Below are 18,952 nucleotides of genomic sequence, written 5' to 3'. Positions count from 1 at the left end.
TGACTCACAGATAGGTGTGTGATCTGATGTAAAATGAAGGACCTGATCTCTTCATAAGGACTGTCGCAACGACCTTTCCAGGTTGTGCCCACTGGTGGTGGGAGAGAAGGAGGGAGAGGAAGAGTCCTGGGTTTCTCTCTGGAGTGCCCAGGACTTGGGTTGGTCCTGCCCCACCTCCCACCCAGCCCGCACACAGCCACCTCTCTTCACGGCCCCATCCCACCCCTCCCCCAGACCGTTGACTGTCACCATCCACCCAGGGCATGGGTTCTGAACTGCTTATGCTTGGGGAGTCCTGGGTTTCACCTGGTGCACCTCAGACACAAGCAAGGCTTCTGCCAAATTCGCTCACTCCCCAAATGCAGGCCCAGGTGTGCACACACAGGCACATTCCCATGGAGCTGTCTCCACTCCGGTCACGTCACACCCAAGCCTGAAGCCCTCCAGACCCCAGTGCTGCCCGCCCGAGCACCGTCCCCTCTGACCCCCTTCCCTCTCCAGCACACAATAGCTGCTCAATAAACCACTGGCTAAACTCTGAGGTCTGTTTGTGTTTAATCAGACAATATGCAAAGTATTTACAACCAATTCTGGCTCTCCCCCCTCCCCCCGAAGCCTGGGCCATGGAATGTGGGACCCCTAGGCCCTGCCCAGAGCTGGGGCCCCCCAACCTCTGCATAGTGATCTGAAATCTACAAAACACTATTTGTTTGTTTGTTTGTTTTTAAAAAAGGACAGTATCAGGACACCTTCTACAAAGGGCCTTGGGCAGTTGGAAGGGGATTTGAGAGCTCGCCATTGCCCATGAGCCTGGACGTCACCGGGACAGACAGGAGGAGACCGGGGTCACAGACAAGTATGAAAGGGAAGTTGAAATTCCATGGGCAGGCACCGCTTGGCCTCCTTCCCCGCGGGCAGGGCCTGGCCGGCTCAAGAATCCCTGGCACTGGGAATGTTATTGCTGTGGGGGAGGGGGGGGCGCTTCGAGGAAAGTGTTCGGTGTGGGGGGGGCGGAGTAAGGGGCATTTTTACATGTTAAATATGGACACACATGGGGGGACACACACGTGCACACACACACAGAGACCCTTGGTCAGCTGACCACCAACTGTCAGCCACCCCCCTTTAAGGGGAGCACACGGGGGCCCAGGGAAAAGCCACCACACGTCCTGAACAGCAGAGCTAGGGCCCAAACATGGTCTCCTGTGCCCCAGCTGTGCTCACTGTGTGAGGCTAGGCCACAGGGTCTGGACAGGAGTGGACCAAGTGCAGAGGCCATGGCCACCTATGGAGGCAGACGCTGCAGCCAGGAGAAGTGGTAAAGTCCATCCAAGGTTACACAGCCAGTCCTGGTGTGTGGCAGTGGACACCTTCATCTCCGCTCACCCCAGCCTACACACTCCTTTCCCTGTTCATGGGTCAGGGGGTGACATCTGGGGAGGAGAGCAGGGGCCAGGCATTGAAATGACACAGGACAAACTGGGCGGACGACCTGGAGTTCCCTCTTTTGGCCAGGGCCAGAGCTTCCCAACTACTTAGATCTATTTCTGCTTGATTGCCTCCAGAGCCTGGGGGCTCACCCCTTTCACAGCTGGCTGGACCTGGAGGCCAAAATCCACCCACATTCTGACTAAAGTTTGCTTCCCTACACCTGCACCTTCACCCCTCGTTCCTAGCTCAGCCCCACCTCTACCTCCACTCTCTCCCCTCCAAACAGCCCCATTGAATGGGAAATAGCAGCAGGATTCTCTGCCATCTCTAACCTATCCTCTGGCGCCTTGTCCCTCGGGCAGCCACAGTCTGTCCATGATGCCGCGGGGGACAATTTTGTTGGTTCCTGAGGAAGACAGAGGGAGCACCGGGTTCTGATCCCACCTCAACCCTGAACTTCTCTGTGGCATTGGAAAAGTCACAACCTTTCTTCAGACTCAGTTTCCCCACGAGTAATAGGGGTCATGAAGTTGATTATCCTCAAGGGTCCCCTGGACCTAAGAAGGGCAGGGTTTGAGGAGGTGTCCAGCCCACCCACTATTGCATCAGTCTAGGCCTCCGCCTGCCCTGCCTGGGAGCCACAGCAGAGGGGTCTGGACCCAGCGGCCTCCACCAACAGGTGATTCAGAAATGGACAGCAAGGGGCAGGGTATCGGGCAGGCTGGTGGCCAAGGGCCTATCGCTTTTCTTTGGAAAGGCTCTTCGGCCAGCTCCGGAGACAGACCAGGGTGGCACAGAAGTGGGAAGGAGCCAATGCGCAGAGTAGGTGGAGGCTGGGAAAAGGGAGCCCTCAGCTCCAGCCCTTCTTCCCGGGTCCTCCTGCCACAACGCACAGAGCTCCGGGAGGGGTCCAAGGAGGAGGCCTGTGGCTGGAGCAGGAGCCAGGACACGGTTGCTGTGCCGGGCTTGGACCCCGTCCTCGGGGCTGCCCCTGGCCCCGAGCCCTTCCATGCCACAGAAGAAGGAGAGGCCTCACCGCTGGCGACTCAGCCCCATGGAGAGGATCAACAGCAGACAGGCAGAGGGAAGCAGTGCCCCAGGTGAGGCCTGGGGGCCACCCAGCCCCAGATCCAAGCCAAGAAGCCAGTCTGGCCCTGCAGCCTGCTCCCTATAGGTTCTCTCCAGGCTGGTACTGGGGCTCAGTGGACGTGAAATAGTCCTCCAGGAAGGCCTGTAGGTATTCGAAGGTGGGCCGCTCCTCTGGCTCCTTCCGCCAGCACTGGCACATGAGGTCGTGCAGGGACTCGGGACACTCGGGGGGGCAGGGCATCCGGTAGCCCCGCTCCACCTGGTCCAGCACCTCACGGTTTACCATCCCTGTGGGCAGAGGGAGGGGTGAGAAGGCCGGCTCTGGAGAGGGAAGCAGGGCAGGGGGAAGCTGGTGGGGACAACAGAGAGGGCTTCCCACCCGGGCAGGGCTGGAGTAATGGTGGGTATGCCCCTTCCCAAGGCTGGAAGCCCTGACCAGAGAGAGCCTAGGATCAGATGTTCAACTTCTTTGTTACACAGATGGGGCGACCGAGGCCCGGGAGGCAGCCTGGCTTGTCTAAGGTCACCAGGGCAGAGGGGTTCAGAGACCAAAGATGGGCTGTGGTGAAGCCTCTTACCAGGGTAGGGCACCCGCCCCTTTGTTGTGAGCTCCGTCAGCAGGATCCCAAAGGACCACACGTCTGACTTGATGGTGAACCGGCCATAGAGGGCAGCTTCTGGAGCCGTCCACTTGATGGGGAATTTGGCACCTGCAGAAGCAAGAAAGGTCAGTAGGTGCCTTTCCCATCCCCACTTGACAGATAAGGAAACTGAGGCTCAGAGAAGGGGCAGGACCTCCCGAGGGTGGCAGTGCCCACCCAGAGCCTACGCACCTTGCCGGGCTGTGTACTCGTTGTCCTCAATGAGCCGAGCCAGGCCGAAGTCCGCCACTTTGCACACCAGGTTCTCTCCCACCAGGATGTTGGCAGCACGCAGGTCTCGGTGGACATAGTTCATCCGCTCCACGTACGCCATGCCTGAAGCGATCTGCAGGCAACACCCAGGAGCCTGCCTCAGGGCCACCCCACACCCTTCCCAAGTCAGGGGCACGTGCCCAGGGTGGGGTTCATCCCCACGATTAGAGAGCCAACCCAATACCCTGCCTTTCCCAGTTCTTCAGGCAATGGCGTCAGGTTACAATCAATGGAATTGGCACAAAAAGGAAGGACTAGCCCTCAGCAGGAGGGAACACAGGACAAAGGGCAAAGAGAAAAGGGGAGGCACGAGAGGAGATGCAGCCAGAGAAGTGGAGTGACAACGTAAAAGAAGCCTCAGATGCCCCAGAGACACAGATGTATGCCAGGTCATGACTGCTATCCCAAATGCCCATGCTGAGCCTCAGTTTTCTCATCTGCCAAATGGAATAATAGCCATCCCTACCTCCCCTGATGGTAATAAGGATTAAGTGGGGGAAAAAAAAGGTTGTTGGGCAAAAACGTACTAGTATGTGTTTGTTGAGTGAATAAATGACCTTCACAGAGAAGAAAACCGAGGCCTGAAGACCCACAGCAAGTTCAAGAATCCTGCTGCCCCACTAAGGGCTCTTTCCTCCACCCAGAACCACCACTTGTAGCACGGTAAGTGGTCCCAGTGATACATGAGGCAAGATCAGTGAGCGTGAAGGCACCAACGCAAGCTCCCAGGAGGGGGCACTCAAGAGGCCAGAAGTGGCTGAGCCACGTGGGTCTCAGTGCTCAAAGCCAAGGGTGTAAGAGGGGCTGACTCACCTGAGCAGCCATGTCCACCAGTTGAGGCAGCCGCAGGTACTTGCCTGTCTCCCCCTTGAGAAAGTCCAGCAAACTCCCTGGGCAGAGAGAAAGCAGCTCCAGTACCCACCGGTCTCCCTGAGCCAGGAAGCAGCAATTCCCAGGTCCCGTCCAACAGGGGGGCGGGGCTGGCCTCACTGTAACTGGCACTGCAGAGTTTATGTGAACCTATCTGTGAAAAATGTCTCACTCGACATTCATCACTCAAAGGCAAGCAGAATGAGAACCCATGGAATGTTCACCTCCAGGTGAACAGAAACTATGGCCCCTCCATCGATGGAATACTACTCAGCAATAAAAAAGGAACAGAGTACTGATCACATACAACAAGGAAGAACTTTGGATGTAAAAGACTGTATAAATGAAGTTCTGGAATACACAAATCTGGGATGACAGAAAGCATGTCAGGGGTTTCCTGAGTTCGGGGCTGGAAGGCATCGCCTGCAAAGGGGAGTAGGGACCTGTCCGGAGCGATGGAGACCTCCTCCGTCCCAATGGTGGTAAGGAATATGCAGAGAATCCAGCTGTTCAAACTCACTGCCCTGGGCACTTAAAGTATGTGTGTTTCATTATATATAAGTTATACTTCCAAAAAGTGGAATTTTAAAAAGTAACTCATTAATTGTAAAATTAAGTAAAGGTCAAGCTAGAGACGTGATGCGGCTCAGCTCATATGATTGGAGGGAGTTCTCTTTCTGCCCCCCAATGGCAAACGGGGCCCTTTAGAAAGCCAGCAAACTAGGGGAGACAAGATGCATTGTGGGAAATCATTACAAATAAAATGAAACGAGAAAGACAACCTTTGTTTTAAATTTCCGTCAACATGAGAAGTTGGCTCTAGTCTGTTCCACCTTTAAAGAGGCTCACTCCAGGCCTGGGGGCAGGAAAGCACTCCCCATCCGCTCTGGGGTGTGCACCCCAACTCGGAGGCAGCCCAGCCAGGGGTGGCCCACATCCCGGTGCCGGCGACCAGGCTCACCCTTGCTCATGTACTCTGTGACGATGTAGATGGGCTCCTCGGACACCACCGCGTACAGCTGCACCAGCTTCTCATGCCTCAGTTTCTTCATGACCTGGGCCTCCTGCAGGAAGGCCTCTGGAGACATGGTGCCTGGCTTCAGGGTTTTGATGGCCACTCTGGTGGTGCCATTCCAGGTCCCTGTGTGGGGAGGGGCAAAGGCTGCCTCAGTGGTGGTCTCCCATTCCCATCCCACAGGGACCCAGGACCTGCCCGGGGACCACTTTTAGCTCTGGCCTCCCTGGCCATTCTGAGCCTCAGAGTTCCTGTCTGTACAATGGGCCTAAGGACAGGACGCTGCTCCCGGAACTACCACGAGGATTAAAGGAATCTCTGGCACCTGCTCAGGAAAGAGTAGCCTGCCATCAGGACTACGACTCTTAGGAATGTCTCAAAAAGCAGCACGTTTGCCTGGGGTGGGAGACCAACGCTCCAACCCAACTGCCCTTTCCTGGGTGATCACGTTCCTTCCCAGCAGCCCAAAGAAGGTGCCTCCGCAAATGAATGGACCGGGGCTGAGGCTTCTCTGGTGAGTGGCCTGGGGCCCATTCCTCCCAGGCTCTGGACCTCCACCTGAGGGTTGGGGCTCAAGCCCTCCAAGCACAGCCCATCTGGGGATGCGCACCTGGCACTTCCCAAGGCTACCTGGAGCATCAGGGAAGAAACACCTCCCCCAATGACGACTACACCCCCAAGCTGCCTGGGAGTCTTGCAGCTACAGACAGCTGGTGTGTGGACTTCTGTGGGCTGTGCTCACAGCCTCGTGTTGCCTGTGTGCCTAGGAGCTGGCTTCTCATCCCTCTCCCCTCTGCCCGGCTCAATGCCAATGCCTCTTTCCCCCAGGTGGCCCGAACTCCAGCCTTCAGGCCTTTTTTCCCTGCAGGGCCTTCCACCCAGGAACCCTCCCTGCTCTCCTCCATCGTCTCTTCCTGATGGAGAAAAGTGGAGACAGCAGTGCCAAGGGACTAACACAGCTCAGATGAACACCTCGAAGACAGGACACTGTGATCCCTCCCCTGGAGCCACAGGCTTACCACTGGCACGCCTGCCTTCGCCCCTCCCCCCCCCATGATTCCTGTGTCAGCAGAGACCAGTGGATGGGGCCCTGAGTTTTGTCAGAGCAGCACGGTGCTTGTTTTCCAGAAGGGTCCTGCCGTTTCTCCGGGGTGAGACAGGAGTTGTTAATAGGCCCAGAACATGCCAGGCCTGCCCTTGCCAGGCCTGCCCTCCATGGAATGAGGCTTCTCTCCCCAGGGCTATGAGCTAGTGTGCTGGAGTACGCTGGGCCACTGTTCTTGCACGGACCCACGGTGGGTCCTATGACCCCATCCCCCATTTTACAGTTGGGAAGACCAAGGCTCAGAGTGAGCTGGGATGGACCACTCGGCAGGTCACTGGGGAGATGCGATGCCCATCTTTTCTGCAGAGGTGTGAGAGGGCTACACCCCATCTGTGCCAGCCACCCCTGGGGGACCTCCGGATCTAAAAGAGGGCCCACTGTTTAACAGAGGCACAGGAGGCTCTGGGAAGAAAAGGGGAGGAGGGTGAAGGGGGCCTGGAGCTGCCAGATGGGATGAACACCTGCCTGGTTCTGCTCTGAGGGCTAGGAGCAGGGACTTACCCATCCACACCTCTCCGAAGCAGCCCTGGCCCAGCTTCACCTCTAGCCGCAGTGACTCCCGGGGGATCTCCCAGGCGTCCTTGGCCAGGCCCTGAGTCTGTGGCTTGGATGTGGGGCACACAGTGGTGAGTCGGTGGCACAGGCCGTCGGCATGCTCTGAAGATGGAGACAGGAAAGTGGGGTTCGGGCCTGGGGTGCGTGTGCACAGACCTACACGTTGCACACACACAGGCTTCGGGGACACACAGGATGCCCCTGGGGCCAAGCACCTACACCTGTGTGCATGCCCCTCACCTCATACAGGCTCACGCTGCCTCGTGCATCTGCTCATCAACTCACTCACCTATTCATTCGTCAGACTTTAAGGGGTAGCCAGTTGGGTGGGTGCCCAGGACCCAGTGGGGACAAGTCCAGTGGAACCTTGGCCTCTGGGAGATTACGGTTCGCGGGGGAGCCCAACTTCCCATAATCAACTCCCAAAACCACATGTGTGACAGAGGAGGGCTGTGCATGCAACAGCGGGTGGGCTGGATGGAGTCCTGGAAGCCTTCCCAGAGGAAGCGGTACTGGGCTTGAATCTACAGGAGGGTGAGTGGCTAACAAGGGAGCAGCACGCCAACCAAAAGGCACAGGGCCTCATGCCTGCGTAAAGGCCCTTAGGGAGGAACAGCTGCTGGGTGGGAGGAGCTGGAAGGAGACTGTGGGGCTACAGGGAAGTGAATGGGGGGAAAGCGGCCTCAGGTTTAGACTACCCAAGGCCTCAGAGACCATACTGGGGTCCTTATCCTGAGATTCCAAGACATCCCCTGGAGGGTTCTGATCCGGGGAAACAGTTCAGAATGAATGGCAGTGGTGGCCGAGGGGACGGAAAAGTGGCAGATCCTAGAGGGAGTCTGGAGGCCTGGTTGACAGAGGACGTGTGGGGTGGGAAGCAGCACACTCTCAGAATAGGCCACACCTGCACTCAGAGGCCAGAGCTACACACCACAACCACACAGGCACCCACAGAGACCCGCCACGTGGGTTCGCACGGCCCTAGACCCTTCAGTCCACCCGGGCAGCCCTCAGCACGCAGACGAACAGCCACGCTGTAGCACACAGGGGCTGCGAGGGTGAGCATCACCAACCCTCTCTCTCCCTCTCTCTCCCTCTCTCTCTCTGCGGCAATCTGGAACGCCCCCTCCTCCACTCCCAGTAACCAGTTCAGACCGGAACTAGGACTGCAGAGACAAATGACACCAGCCTGTGCCCCTCCCTTCCCTGCTCACTCCTCCAGGCAGCCCCCTCCTCACCAGCCAGCTGCAGAGGAGGAGAGAAAGGAGGAGGGGTAGTGGGGGGAGAGCTGAGGGGAAACAAGGAAGAGAGCACAGGGAGGAAAGAAGGAAAAGACCGGGAAGGAGGGAGGAGAGAGGGAAGGGGGAAGAAGGGGAAAGGAAGAAGGGGCAGGGAAAAGAAATGGGGGGGAGGGCAGGAGCCATGCATCCTCAGCATAGCTGAAGCCCCAGCCCTCTTTGGTCCCAAAGCCCCATCCTTGGGGTCAAGGCCAAGATAACCCCTGCCAGTGCCGTCGGGCCTAGCCCCAGGCCAGGCAGCCAGCTCCCCCCGCCCAGCCGCCCACCCCCTGGAGGCCGGGGCACACGCACTGCAGTAGTAGGCTACGAGCTGCTGCAGACTGTTGAACTGGGTGCGCGAGGTGATGTAGAAGCCGCCACTGTCCAGCTTGCGGATCTTGTAGTGCTTCACATTGAGGCCCTTGATGTTGTCGAAGTCGGACACTGAGAGGCAGTAGGCACCTGCAGGGAAGGGCCAGAGAGGAGCCGTGAGCACCAGGTCGGTCAGTCGCCCCCACAGGCCACAGCACTAAGCACAGTTCTGTCGGACACAGGCAGTGCCAGGTGTGGTCCGACCTATCTCTCAGCACCCAGCTCTGGAGCAGCCACTGAGACAGGGCCCAGTCAGCAAAGGGGCACCTGGCTGGAAAGCTTCAGCACGCACCCCTGGCCCTGGCAAGACTTTGGAAGCCTGAGTGAGCGTCCCTACTGTGTGACCTGAACAAGTCGCTTGCCCTCTTTGGGCTTCTGTTTCCTCCTTTGCACAATAGGGCTACTCCCAGGGATGCTGGGAAGATTCAATAACACTCTACTTAAGAAGGCCTAGCACACAGTAGGTGTTCAATAAATGTTTGCTGGAAGTGTAGGAATGGCCCTAAGTGGCTGTGTGTCCCCAGACTAACTGCTTCCCCTCTCTGGGTCTGCCCTCAGGAGCACTGTCTGTGCCCTATCACTTCCTGAAGGCTCCAGGCCCAGGCAGGAGCCGGTGGTTGGCAGAGGCTGGGCCAGACACGGGCAGGAACCCAGGTGTTGGGTGTGACCTTCAGGCACTAACGCTCAGCTGGGCCAGCCATAATGGCCACCTCCCTGCTTTCCTGGAGCCTGGAAAAGCTTCCTCCTGCCCAGCAGGCCCAGCTAGGAGACTCTGTTGACCTGAGCCCTAGAGGCGGCAGTGTCAGGAAACAAGGCTGAGCCCGAGGCGGAGCAGTGAGGGCAGAAGCTCCAGGGAACAGAGGAAGCCCTTCCTGGGAGGCAGCGTACAGGAGGCGTGCTAGAAGCCCAGTCCCTGTGGCCCAAAGGCCCTCTGGACAGTCCTCAGGTAGGGGTTAAAAATCTGCGTAAAGAAGGGGAAAGGAGGGCCAGAGAGGGAGAGGAGCTAGGCATCGGGTCACCCAGCAATCAGGCTCCGAGCTGGGACTGGAACCAGCACGCAGGTCCCTAAAGCTGCCAGGGGCAACCCTGACTTTCTGCAGATGGCCCAGGCCCATGCACAAAGCAGCCACAGGCCTGAGCCTGAAGTCAAGCGCTGACCGTCCCTGCACGCACGCAGGCCTGCCTGTGACCCGTGGTTGCACCGAATATGCAACACTGAAGGTACACAGTTCCCAGGCCCCCAGGCGTGAGGACACACCCACAACAATTCACTGCCACGAAGCCACACACAGACAGGTCCAATCCCACATGTACACACAGGCCTGGATTCACACATGCTGTGCACAGCTACATGGCCGCTCATAAACGCACATGCGTGACATGCATGATCTGCTTTCCCATCTCCCGCTGAGCCCCAGGCCCGCAGGAAGTGGCCCGGCTTCGTTGCCATGGTGATGGGGCATCTGCAACCCACTTGCAGAGGGGCTGGAGAGAAAGCGGTGTTACGGGTGATACATACATTCTCGTACCGGGGGAAGGGACAAAAGAGCAGGGGCTAGGACCTGGGGGGAAGGGCAAAGCCAGGTCCCAGGACCCAGTCCAGCCCCAGAGGCCCCTGTGGAAGGGGAAGAAGAGAGGCCATTGGATCAGCACCCACCCTGGGAACAAGCCTTTCGCTGTGTGGCCTTCAGTCCTCCTGACAACCTATGCCCACTCCTCATGTGAGCAAACTGAGGCCTGAGAGGCTAAATGTCCTCTTTTGCTGCACCTCCGGCCACCCAAGGTAACTCAGTGCTCCTTAGATGCACCTCTCTGCCCTTGACCCTGCCATTTTCTCTGCCTGGAAGGTCCTTCCCCCTCACTCCATACACCGAACTCCTATTCATTCTGCCACACCCAGCTCGAACAGCCCACAGAAAGACGGTCCCCGTTGGCCTGCGGGAGTGCTCATACCTTTCGTGGTCTCGCTTTCTCGCACCAAGAAGGTCCCCCTTGGGTTCTCTGTATTGAGCAGTAACCGTTCTGACTCCCGTCTCGTGATTTTGCCAAAGTACCACCTGGGGCAGGAGGGAGGAGGCTGGTATTGGCGGCCCAGGTTCCTGCCCACACACAGTGCCTCTACCTGGGATGTGGCCAGAGCCCTGGGCAGCCAGACCTCCCACCCAGCCCTGAGAGAAGCCCTGAACTGGCAGCGAGGGTGAGCAAGCACTCCTGCTTGCTCATACAGGGCCCATTCTCCAGCGCCCATACTCACTCCTCAGCCTGGATGGAGTCGGAGGGCGCCACGTAGTTGCTGGGGATGTAGCCCGTCTGTCCCGTGCTGAGCGAGTGGGCCAGCCACCAGTCTCCCTCTCTAAGCGGGGGAGAGGGAACAAAGGAGAAAGGGGTCATCAGCAGTGGGCCCCGGTGCCCACAGTCCTCAGGGGCACTGTGCCCGGAGCCCTGGAGGCCAAGTGGAGCACAGGGGGCCATGGGATGGGGCACTCTTCCTCTCCCTGGCCCAGATGCCTGCTGGCTGAAGCTGACTCAGACGGCCTCTCTCCAGGACTGTGGCAGGACTGACCTGGGTCGGCCTGAGGCCTGAATTCACAGGGACAGAGTCCTGGGACGGGAAGTCATCTTGCTTCCCTTCAGAGAGACCAAGCCGTCTGAAGATGCCAAGAGCTGCCGTGGGGGTGAGGCAGGGGGGCTCCTTGCCTCTGAGCAGCAAGCAAGTTTCAACAGGAGAGAAGGTCCCTGCCCGAGACGGATGTCCAATCAGACCTTCAAGCTTCCCCAAGCCCTGAGATTCGGAAGCCCGATCCTGGGAGCAGGTGAGACCTGGGTGGAGGCAGGGGTGGCCCTTTGGGGGCCCGATGACACTCCGTGCGCCAACCCTGCAAACTAGAGCAGTGCTTGCCTCTGTCACAAATCACAGGTCACACCTGAAGGCTCCTCGGCTGGCAACTACAGGCCTCCACTTGCAGCTTGCCCACCTATGGGGGAAACTGAGGCCAGAGGGGGCTGGGACTTGCCCAAAATCACACAGCACGTCATGTCGGAGGGTGGCTAAGGTGGCAGAGCCCCAGTGCCCGGGGCGCTTTTACACTGATTCCCCCACCAGGAGGAAGAGGAGACGGGGGCAGGGCAGGAGGCGCTCCCCGCACTGTTGGGTTGCGGGGAGGGAGCGGGGAGGGGGTGAAGTACCTTTGCAGCCATCTGAATGTGAACCAGGTCTGGCTGGAGCGGGGGTCCAGAGACACAGAGGAGAGAGGAGAAAGCGAGAGCCCAACAGGAAAGAAGAGGCAGAGATGGGGGTGGTGAGAGGGAGAGGCAGAAAGAGTGAGGGACAGAGCAGGACAGCCAGGCGGTGCTGGGGCTGGGGGATGGGGAATGGGGGTGGCAGCCACAGAGGCCTCGCAGCCAAAGCAACCAAAGAAAACAGGGAGAGGGTCGACGAGGAACGCGGGGATCATGGGAAGGGCTGCCTGGGAAATGGGGTCCAGTTCCACCCATTCCTCCAGTGTAGATGGGAAGACTGAGGTCAGAGAAGCTAAGGCCTCTGCTCAAGGTCACACAGCCAGGCTCAGGCTCCTGGCTGCCAGATAAGAAGGGCTGAGGGCTCGCTGAGCTTCCCAATCCAAGGATGCCTTTGGACCTCACCACGACCCTGAGAAGACACACACAGCAAGCGAGATGTGCTCCCCTCCCCTTCGCCAGGCCCAGAGAGGGAAAGGCACTTGCCAACAGCCACACAGCTTGGATTTGAACCTGCACCCCAGCTCCTGGCTCTTCTGAGTTCCCCCGGACCCACGCCCTTCAGCCCACATTGAGGATGGAGAAGTTGAAACCAGGAGAGTATGGGGCTAGTGCAGCTCTCCAAGGACCTGGGAGAGTACAGGTGAGCACCCAGACTGGGGCGTAGCTGTGGGAAGGGGGTAAGGCTGAACCAGAGTGGGTAGGGTCCTCCTGGATGGACTGAGGCAAAGGCAGTGTGATGGAGGCTCGGCGGCTGAGACTGCTGTGCCGTCACTGACACACCTTTGGGCAGGGACACAGTTCACGAGGAAGTTTCTGCAGGAGGGATAGTAAGGGGGCAGGGCCCACCTGAAGGAACTGAGCCCTCACCTGCCCCAGACTTCCATCCAACTCCTGTCTCTGGACCCTCCTGTTGAAGGCCATCCTGAGAGTGAATAAGGCAGGCCTCAGCCTCCTGATTAGAAAACCATGGCTCAGAGATGTTGAGGGACCAGCCCAAGGACACACAGCACCCACGCTGGAGTAACACAGCACTTTCTTTGTAGAGTTGGGGAAGCTAAGGCACAGATTGGGGCTGAGACTTTCCCAAAGCTACAAAGCAAGGGAACAGCTGCGATCTTCCCATCCAAAGCCTTCATTTCACCCACAGCGGGGCACAGAAGAGACAGTGATTTGCCCACAGCCATACAGCAAATCGCTGGCAGAGCAAGAGTGAGCACCAGGGCCCCCGAGTGCCCGCAGCCAGATGCGGCAGGCCTCCAGGACCCCTGCAGCTCCCCAGGCCCACAGGGGCTTCGAGACCCTGGAGGAAGCCAGGGGCAGGCGGAGGAGGCAGCGGGGCTGGGGGCAGGGGCCTGGGCCGAGAGCTGGGCCAGAGGCTACAAAACAATGCAGCTGGACAAAGCCAGAGTCTGCGAGCTGATCAGCCTCTAGGGAGCCCCCAGATACCAACTCAGAGTGGCAAACCAGCAGAGCCTGTGCCCAGAGGCCAGCCAAATAGGGCCCCCAGAAGCCATAAGGGTTCAGTTCTGCAGACATTACCCAGACTTTCGCCAGCACAGCCGCCAGCTCCCCAATGTCAGCCCATACTGAGTGTGGGCTCCCAGACTGGTCTGGGACTTCTAGTTCACAAGGGCAGGGAGGGTAGCGCACGGCAGTCTCACTAAAGGACTCGAGGTCCAGCTTTGGCCTGGCCCCAGCTTAAGAAGCGACTGAGAGCTTGAGAGCCAGAGTCAGCCACTTCGGGCACCCTGCCAGCTCACCCAGAACAGGCTGTGTGACCTTGGCCCTGCCTCAGTTTCCTCATCTGTAGGATGGGGATACCCATGCTTCCCTCTGAGGATGTAAAATACCCTCGGCACAGAGCCTGGCACACAGTAGGTGCTCAATGTGTATGAACCTGGCATAGTAGAAACTCAATGTGTAATGTCTTGATTTGGCTGAAAAAAAAAGAAAAACAATTGAATCTGTATCTCAATAGTGCCTCTCTCCTACTCTCCAAAAAATTGTTTTTAAACCAAAGCAGCTCAATTCATCTCCAATAAGGATTTGCTGTGTGACCTTGGGCAAGTTCCCTACCCTCTCTGGGTCTCAATTTCCTCATCTATAAAAAGGAAATTATACTTTCCTCCCAGCAATGCGAATCAGCCAGTATCAAGCCAGCTTCAGCTTCAGGTCCACTAATTACTACAATTACCACCTGAGCCTCACTTTACCCAACTGTGAGATGGAGCTAGCAAGCACCATCTTCCCAAGACTATGGCCTGGGAGACTCAAACCTGTCGCAAGTGGCAGCCAAGGGACACCAACCCAAGTCAGCCTCAGAAGTGACAGCAGGTTAATCTAGGCACCTGCCCTGGGCCTCGTCCTTATCCGACGGGTAAGGAAAAGGGAGAAGGAAAAGAGTAAGACATTCCCAGCCTGAGCCCTCCTCACCCTCCCCGCTGTGGCCAGAGGAGTAAGCCCCTGACCAGACATCCCTGGGCTATGATGTTGCATTCCAACTGCTGTTCACAAGCTGTGTGACCTCAGGCTGCGGGCCCCGCCTGTCTGAGCTTCAGGACCCTCTTTTTGGATGCTAACCTTTGAACTGGCTGGGCAGGTCAGGGCAGGTCACATCCCTGGGCAGATCAGGGATGTGGCAGCTTTAGAACCTGGAGCGTTACACCCATTTGGGTGTTTACACACCAGTCCAAGAAGCACAGTAAGGATGGCAGACAGGCTTGAGCAGCTCAGCATGGCCCACTCTAGCAAGCTTCCGAGCCCTGAGGCCTGGGCACGGGGCACGTGGCGCACGGAAGAGGGCAGGGTGAGGCCAGGGCAGGTGGAGTAAGGAGGGCAGGAAGGTATCCCTTACAAGGTGGCAGAGGTCAGTGCCTGCTGGAGAGCTCCCGAAAAGAAGCTGCTAGAATCTGGGTGGGAGGAAGGGGCAGTTCAGGGAGCAACCCAAAGTCAGACCCAGAAGGCCCCTGGAGACTCAGACACCAGGGCCAGGGCTTGGGACAGTCAGGCATTAGGCCCCATAGGGCTTTCTCAGGCCAGGGGCCGCAGAGTCCCCAGCATGCCAGGACTCAGGGCCATACAGCATGAAGATCCGGGGGCAGGGTCTCAAGCCTGTTGGGAAGACCCCAACCCAGCCAGCCCTGGCCAGACCCCAGGGCAAATGGGCTCATTCCTCAGCTTTCCCGAGCCCCGACACCCAGCGCAGCTGTAGGTTAGATTCAGGCAGTCCCTCCCTCACTGGGGCGGTGCAGGGTCAGGGCAGGGGGCTCAGGGGTTAGACAATAATGAGCTCAAAGCAATACCAATGGAAGGGCATGTAGGTGGGGTATGAGACCTGAACACCTCACATTCGGATGGCCCAACTTCCAATAAGCACCCCCACCTCCACACCCCCAGTCCCTTTGTCTCTCCTCTTCCTCTAAGGCCAACCCCACACTCTGCCGCCACCTACCTTCTCGGGCAAAGGAGACGCTGAGCACTGCGGTGAGAGCAGGTGCTCTCAATTCAGAGAGCACTGCCCTCCAGTCAGAGCACTTCACCGCCACCCAGGGCTGCCCACGGATGGACGGGACTCCATCCTGGTGGGCCAAACACTCCCTGCCCCAGGACAGAAGAAGCAAAGGGGTGGACGAAAGGAAGAGTGAGGGCAGCCCTCAAACTCTGGGCGAAAGAGGAAGAATGGGTTTCCAGCCTCCCCTGCAGCCTCCCCTGTGCTGGATCTGCGACCCAGCCCCACATGCCTTCCCACAGTTGCTGGCTGAGACCCCCCCCCAGGACTTCTGAGCCTGCAACCTGATGCACCCTCCCCTGCAGGGGCCTTTCCTCCTCCGGGCAGCTCTGCACCCCCGCCGAGCCCACCCCCACAAGGGCTGTGGGACAGGCCTACCCCTCCCAGCTCTGCGGCCACTGGCTGTGGGACCTCGAGCAAGTCACTTCACCTCTCTGGGCCTCAGTTTCCTCATTTATAAAATGGAGCAAAGATGAGTTTCCACTTCCCAGGGCTGTGGTGAAGTATAAATAAAACGATGCAAAATAAAGCGCTCAGCGCGAAACCTGGCTCACACACAAAGCACAATGAACGGTGGTATTTTGTTACTGTTCATTCATCTTGTTCACCAGCACCAGTGGGGTGCCCCCCACGTGCGGAGGGACAAGTGATGGGGGACCCAGACTGTGGCAGACCTGAGAGCAGCCCTCGAGGTGCTCCCACCCCAGGATGAGGGGGGCAGATGCAGACAGCCCAGACTGTACAAAGACTGGACTGACACCACGCCCCGGACACGTGGGGGGCGGGACATTGGGACAGCCCCTCCCCCAGGAGAGCAGCTCCAGTCAGGGAGACGGCTGCTGCCCGAGTTCCAGTCCTGGCTTTGCTGCTTGGTAGCTGTGTGACCTTGGGCAAGGGCCTTCACATCTCGGAGCCTCAGTTTCCTCATTTGTAAAAGGGAGAAATCCCCTCCCCACATCACTGCAGCCCTGGCAGGGTTGTCGCTGAGTAAATTCAAGGGCAGAGGTTACAGATGCCTGGCACGGCACCTGGCACCTCTCTTCCCTCTTGCCTCCCAGAGAAGGCAGCCCCCAGGTGGATCTGGAGGGATGAACAGGAGTGTGCCAGGCAGAGATGGGACACAGGGCATTTCAGGCAGAGGGGACAGCATGCACAAGGGCAGGGAGGTGTGAACAAGCGAGACACACTCAGAGAGGTTGGAGATGTCCAGCCTCCTCAGCCAGGCCTTCGAGGACACTCATGGATTCATTCTGCTCTATGCTCTAGAACATTCTTGCCCTTCCACACGGCCCCCAAGGCATAGAGCCCCCTCCAGTACAGCACCCTCTGCAAGGGGCTGCCTTCCACCACCTCCACGGGCCACGTGGCTTTGCTATTCTTCCTCCAAGACCTGCTTGAACCTCCCAGCCCCTGTGGTCACCAGCAGAGGGGGGCACACAGCAGAGGCCCAAACGCCTGGGCTGGCCCTGGACCCACCCTCTGCCTGCCACTTGGCTCAGAGTGGGACTGGCTCCTGGCCACACTCTGGTTCCAGGAAGGCATGGACCAGGCCTTCTCTACCCAGACCCACTGGGCCCAGCACTGGACCATGCATGCAGCTGGCACTCAAGGTGGGCTGATGGGCAGAATGAAAGGCAGGTGAGTTAGAAGGGTGGCCAGGAAGACGGGGAACAGGAAACGACAGGGGTGATGGGGGGACCCTCCCCATTCTCAGCCTGGGGGGAAGGGCAGGACCTGGTTAAACTGGCTGGGGGCGGTAAGGACATAAGCTGGGGAGCTGGAGCAGCCAAGGGAGCCAGAGACCACAGGCAGGGACACGGCCACATGCAGACAGCAGCCCCAGCCCCACCCCTGCTGGCGAAGCGCCCCGCCCAGCCCACCCACGAAGTATGTACACACCTGACATCCACCTTCCTCCTAAGGGCCAGCGAGAGAGAAGCAGAGAAAGGGAGAAGCTGAGAGGGCTGGAGGAAGCAAGCGCGGGCAGGAATTGGGGGAGGGGTCCCCAAGCTGCGGGGGGTTGGGGGAGGGGGGACAGCAAGCGCTGCCAAAGGCAGCAATGCAGCAGGTTCTGCCCCGCCCTGTTGGCACTCCTGCATGAGCAAGCCCCACCCAGCCCACCCTGACACCCTCTGCCGGCCCCCACCCCTGGGCATATGACCCCCCCATGACAGGTACTGCACCTTGCTCCACTGTACCCCATGCAGGGAAAGAAGGGGGGCAGGAGAAGGACCCCCACCCCATGGCTGGAGTCCCACCCACCCCTCCCCTGTCTGCAGAGGCCTCAGAGTCTGGCACAGGCCCCCATAGGCCACTGTGGCTCTAGGATGCCCCACCCCAAGGCTGGGGTCCCCAGAGATGACCCAGACATCCACTGGGGAGTCTTTCCCTCCACATCCGGTCCTGCCATCTCACCCAAATGCCCAGTCCTGACAATCTCCCACAGGGGCCCAACATGGGCTCCTGGCCCTCCCAGTGTGGGCTCCTCCCCCCACAACTGGACAGTCTGGCTCACTCGGCTGCTCTAGGCTCTCCAGCCCGAGGTCACTAACGAGGGCACCTCTGTGGGCACTGCCTCCAGTTTCAGGCTGTGCTTTTTGTAGTCCTGGGTCAGGGCCCAGTTCTGCCCTGACCACATGCCCTCTGCAGCCTGGGACCTGGGCTGCTGTGCCCTGTTGACCAGTGACTGAGCCGAGGTCCCCATCCCAGGCACCCTCCTGGAGCCCCACGCACCACCACTTGCCTCATCATCACTCCCACAGGCCCTGGGGCAGCTCCCCAGCCCTCAGCCAGCCTTGGGGCTTGGCCCTGCCGCCCCTCATGCTCAGAAGCGGCTCTGGCCCAAGACTAGGCCCAAAGGATGGGGTCTCCAGGGCAAGAGGGAAGGGGGCACTCACGTGTTGTTGACAATCTGCAGCCGCTCCCCTTTCTTGAAGGATAGGTCAGTCTCTGTCCGTGACTCATAGTCATAGAGGGCCACAAAGGTGGTCACTCCACCTGCGGAGAGGGAGGGGCATATCAGAATGGCAGAGACCACGGCTCAGGGGATGGGTGGACAAAAGGACCCTGTGCCCCAGGGGGCAGGGGACTGGTCTCCCACAGGACATCACAGCCCAGCCCGGAGGCACAGTCACAGTCAGAGCAGGTGGCCTCTGCGCCTGTGTGGCTGCACCCATGTGCCTGAGCACCCCAGTGAGGGCGTGCAGGAGGCAGGTGCAGCTGTTCACGCCTGACTGTCCCCCTGGGCTCTGGGTGATGCTGGCTTCTCGGTCTCATGTTTGTCTTCCCCACACAACCAGATGCCTCCCCCTGGTGGGCATCTCTGTTTCGTCCCCAGAGCCTGACACACGGAAGGTGCTCCAGAAACAACTGTGGGAGAAGGAACTGGTGAGTGGCAGAAGCCGCCCCATCGGGGCGCTGTTCTTCTCTCTCCGGGAGCTTCCGTGTGTCTGGGGAGAGTCTAGCAGCAGACACCTCTTCCCCATTTTAATTACAACCTCCACCCCCCCATCTGCCAAAACCCCCTCCCTGCCACTCTGTTCCTTTACTCTGTTCCCATCCTCTAACACCCCGCAC

At 58.9% G+C, this 18,952-nt stretch overlaps 1 protein-coding gene across 3 annotated transcripts in view; it reads right to left on the bottom strand.

The window, feature by feature from the left end:
- Nucleotides 1-538: 538 nt before the first annotated feature.
- The window catches only part of SRC (SRC proto-oncogene, non-receptor tyrosine kinase), a 54,407-nt gene continuing 35,993 nt past the window's right edge, over nt 539-18,952 (bottom strand). For 2 of the 3 annotated variants that reach the window (XM_037044026.1, XM_037044027.1), the window contains 11 exons: nt 18,274-18,373; nt 17,276-17,293; nt 10,883-10,981; nt 10,582-10,685; nt 8,569-8,718; nt 6,926-7,081; nt 5,266-5,445; nt 4,248-4,324; nt 3,354-3,507; nt 3,099-3,230; nt 539-2,808 (listed from right to left, as the gene is read on the bottom strand). In XM_037044026.1, the coding sequence (XP_036899921.1) occupies nt 2,600-2,808; nt 3,099-3,230; nt 3,354-3,507; nt 4,248-4,324; nt 5,266-5,445; nt 6,926-7,081; nt 8,569-8,718; nt 10,582-10,685; nt 10,883-10,981; nt 17,276-17,293; nt 18,274-18,373 (1,379 nt within the window). In that variant the 3' untranslated portion in view covers nt 539-2,599. The remainder of the gene's footprint in view (nt 2,809-3,098; nt 3,231-3,353; nt 3,508-4,247; nt 4,325-5,265; nt 5,446-6,925; nt 7,082-8,568; nt 8,719-10,581; nt 10,686-10,882; nt 10,982-17,275; nt 17,294-18,273; nt 18,374-18,952) is intronic. The other variant, XM_037044028.1, reaches the window with a different exon arrangement.

Source organism: Sturnira hondurensis, unplaced genomic scaffold (assembly GCF_014824575.4).
Source record: "Sturnira hondurensis isolate 20B ecotype Veracruz unplaced genomic scaffold, ASM1482457v3 Scaffold0004136, whole genome shotgun sequence".
Classification (NCBI taxonomy): Eukaryota; Metazoa; Chordata; class Mammalia; order Chiroptera; family Phyllostomidae; genus Sturnira; species Sturnira hondurensis.
This window is presented reverse-complemented; position numbering and strand designations above follow the sequence as displayed.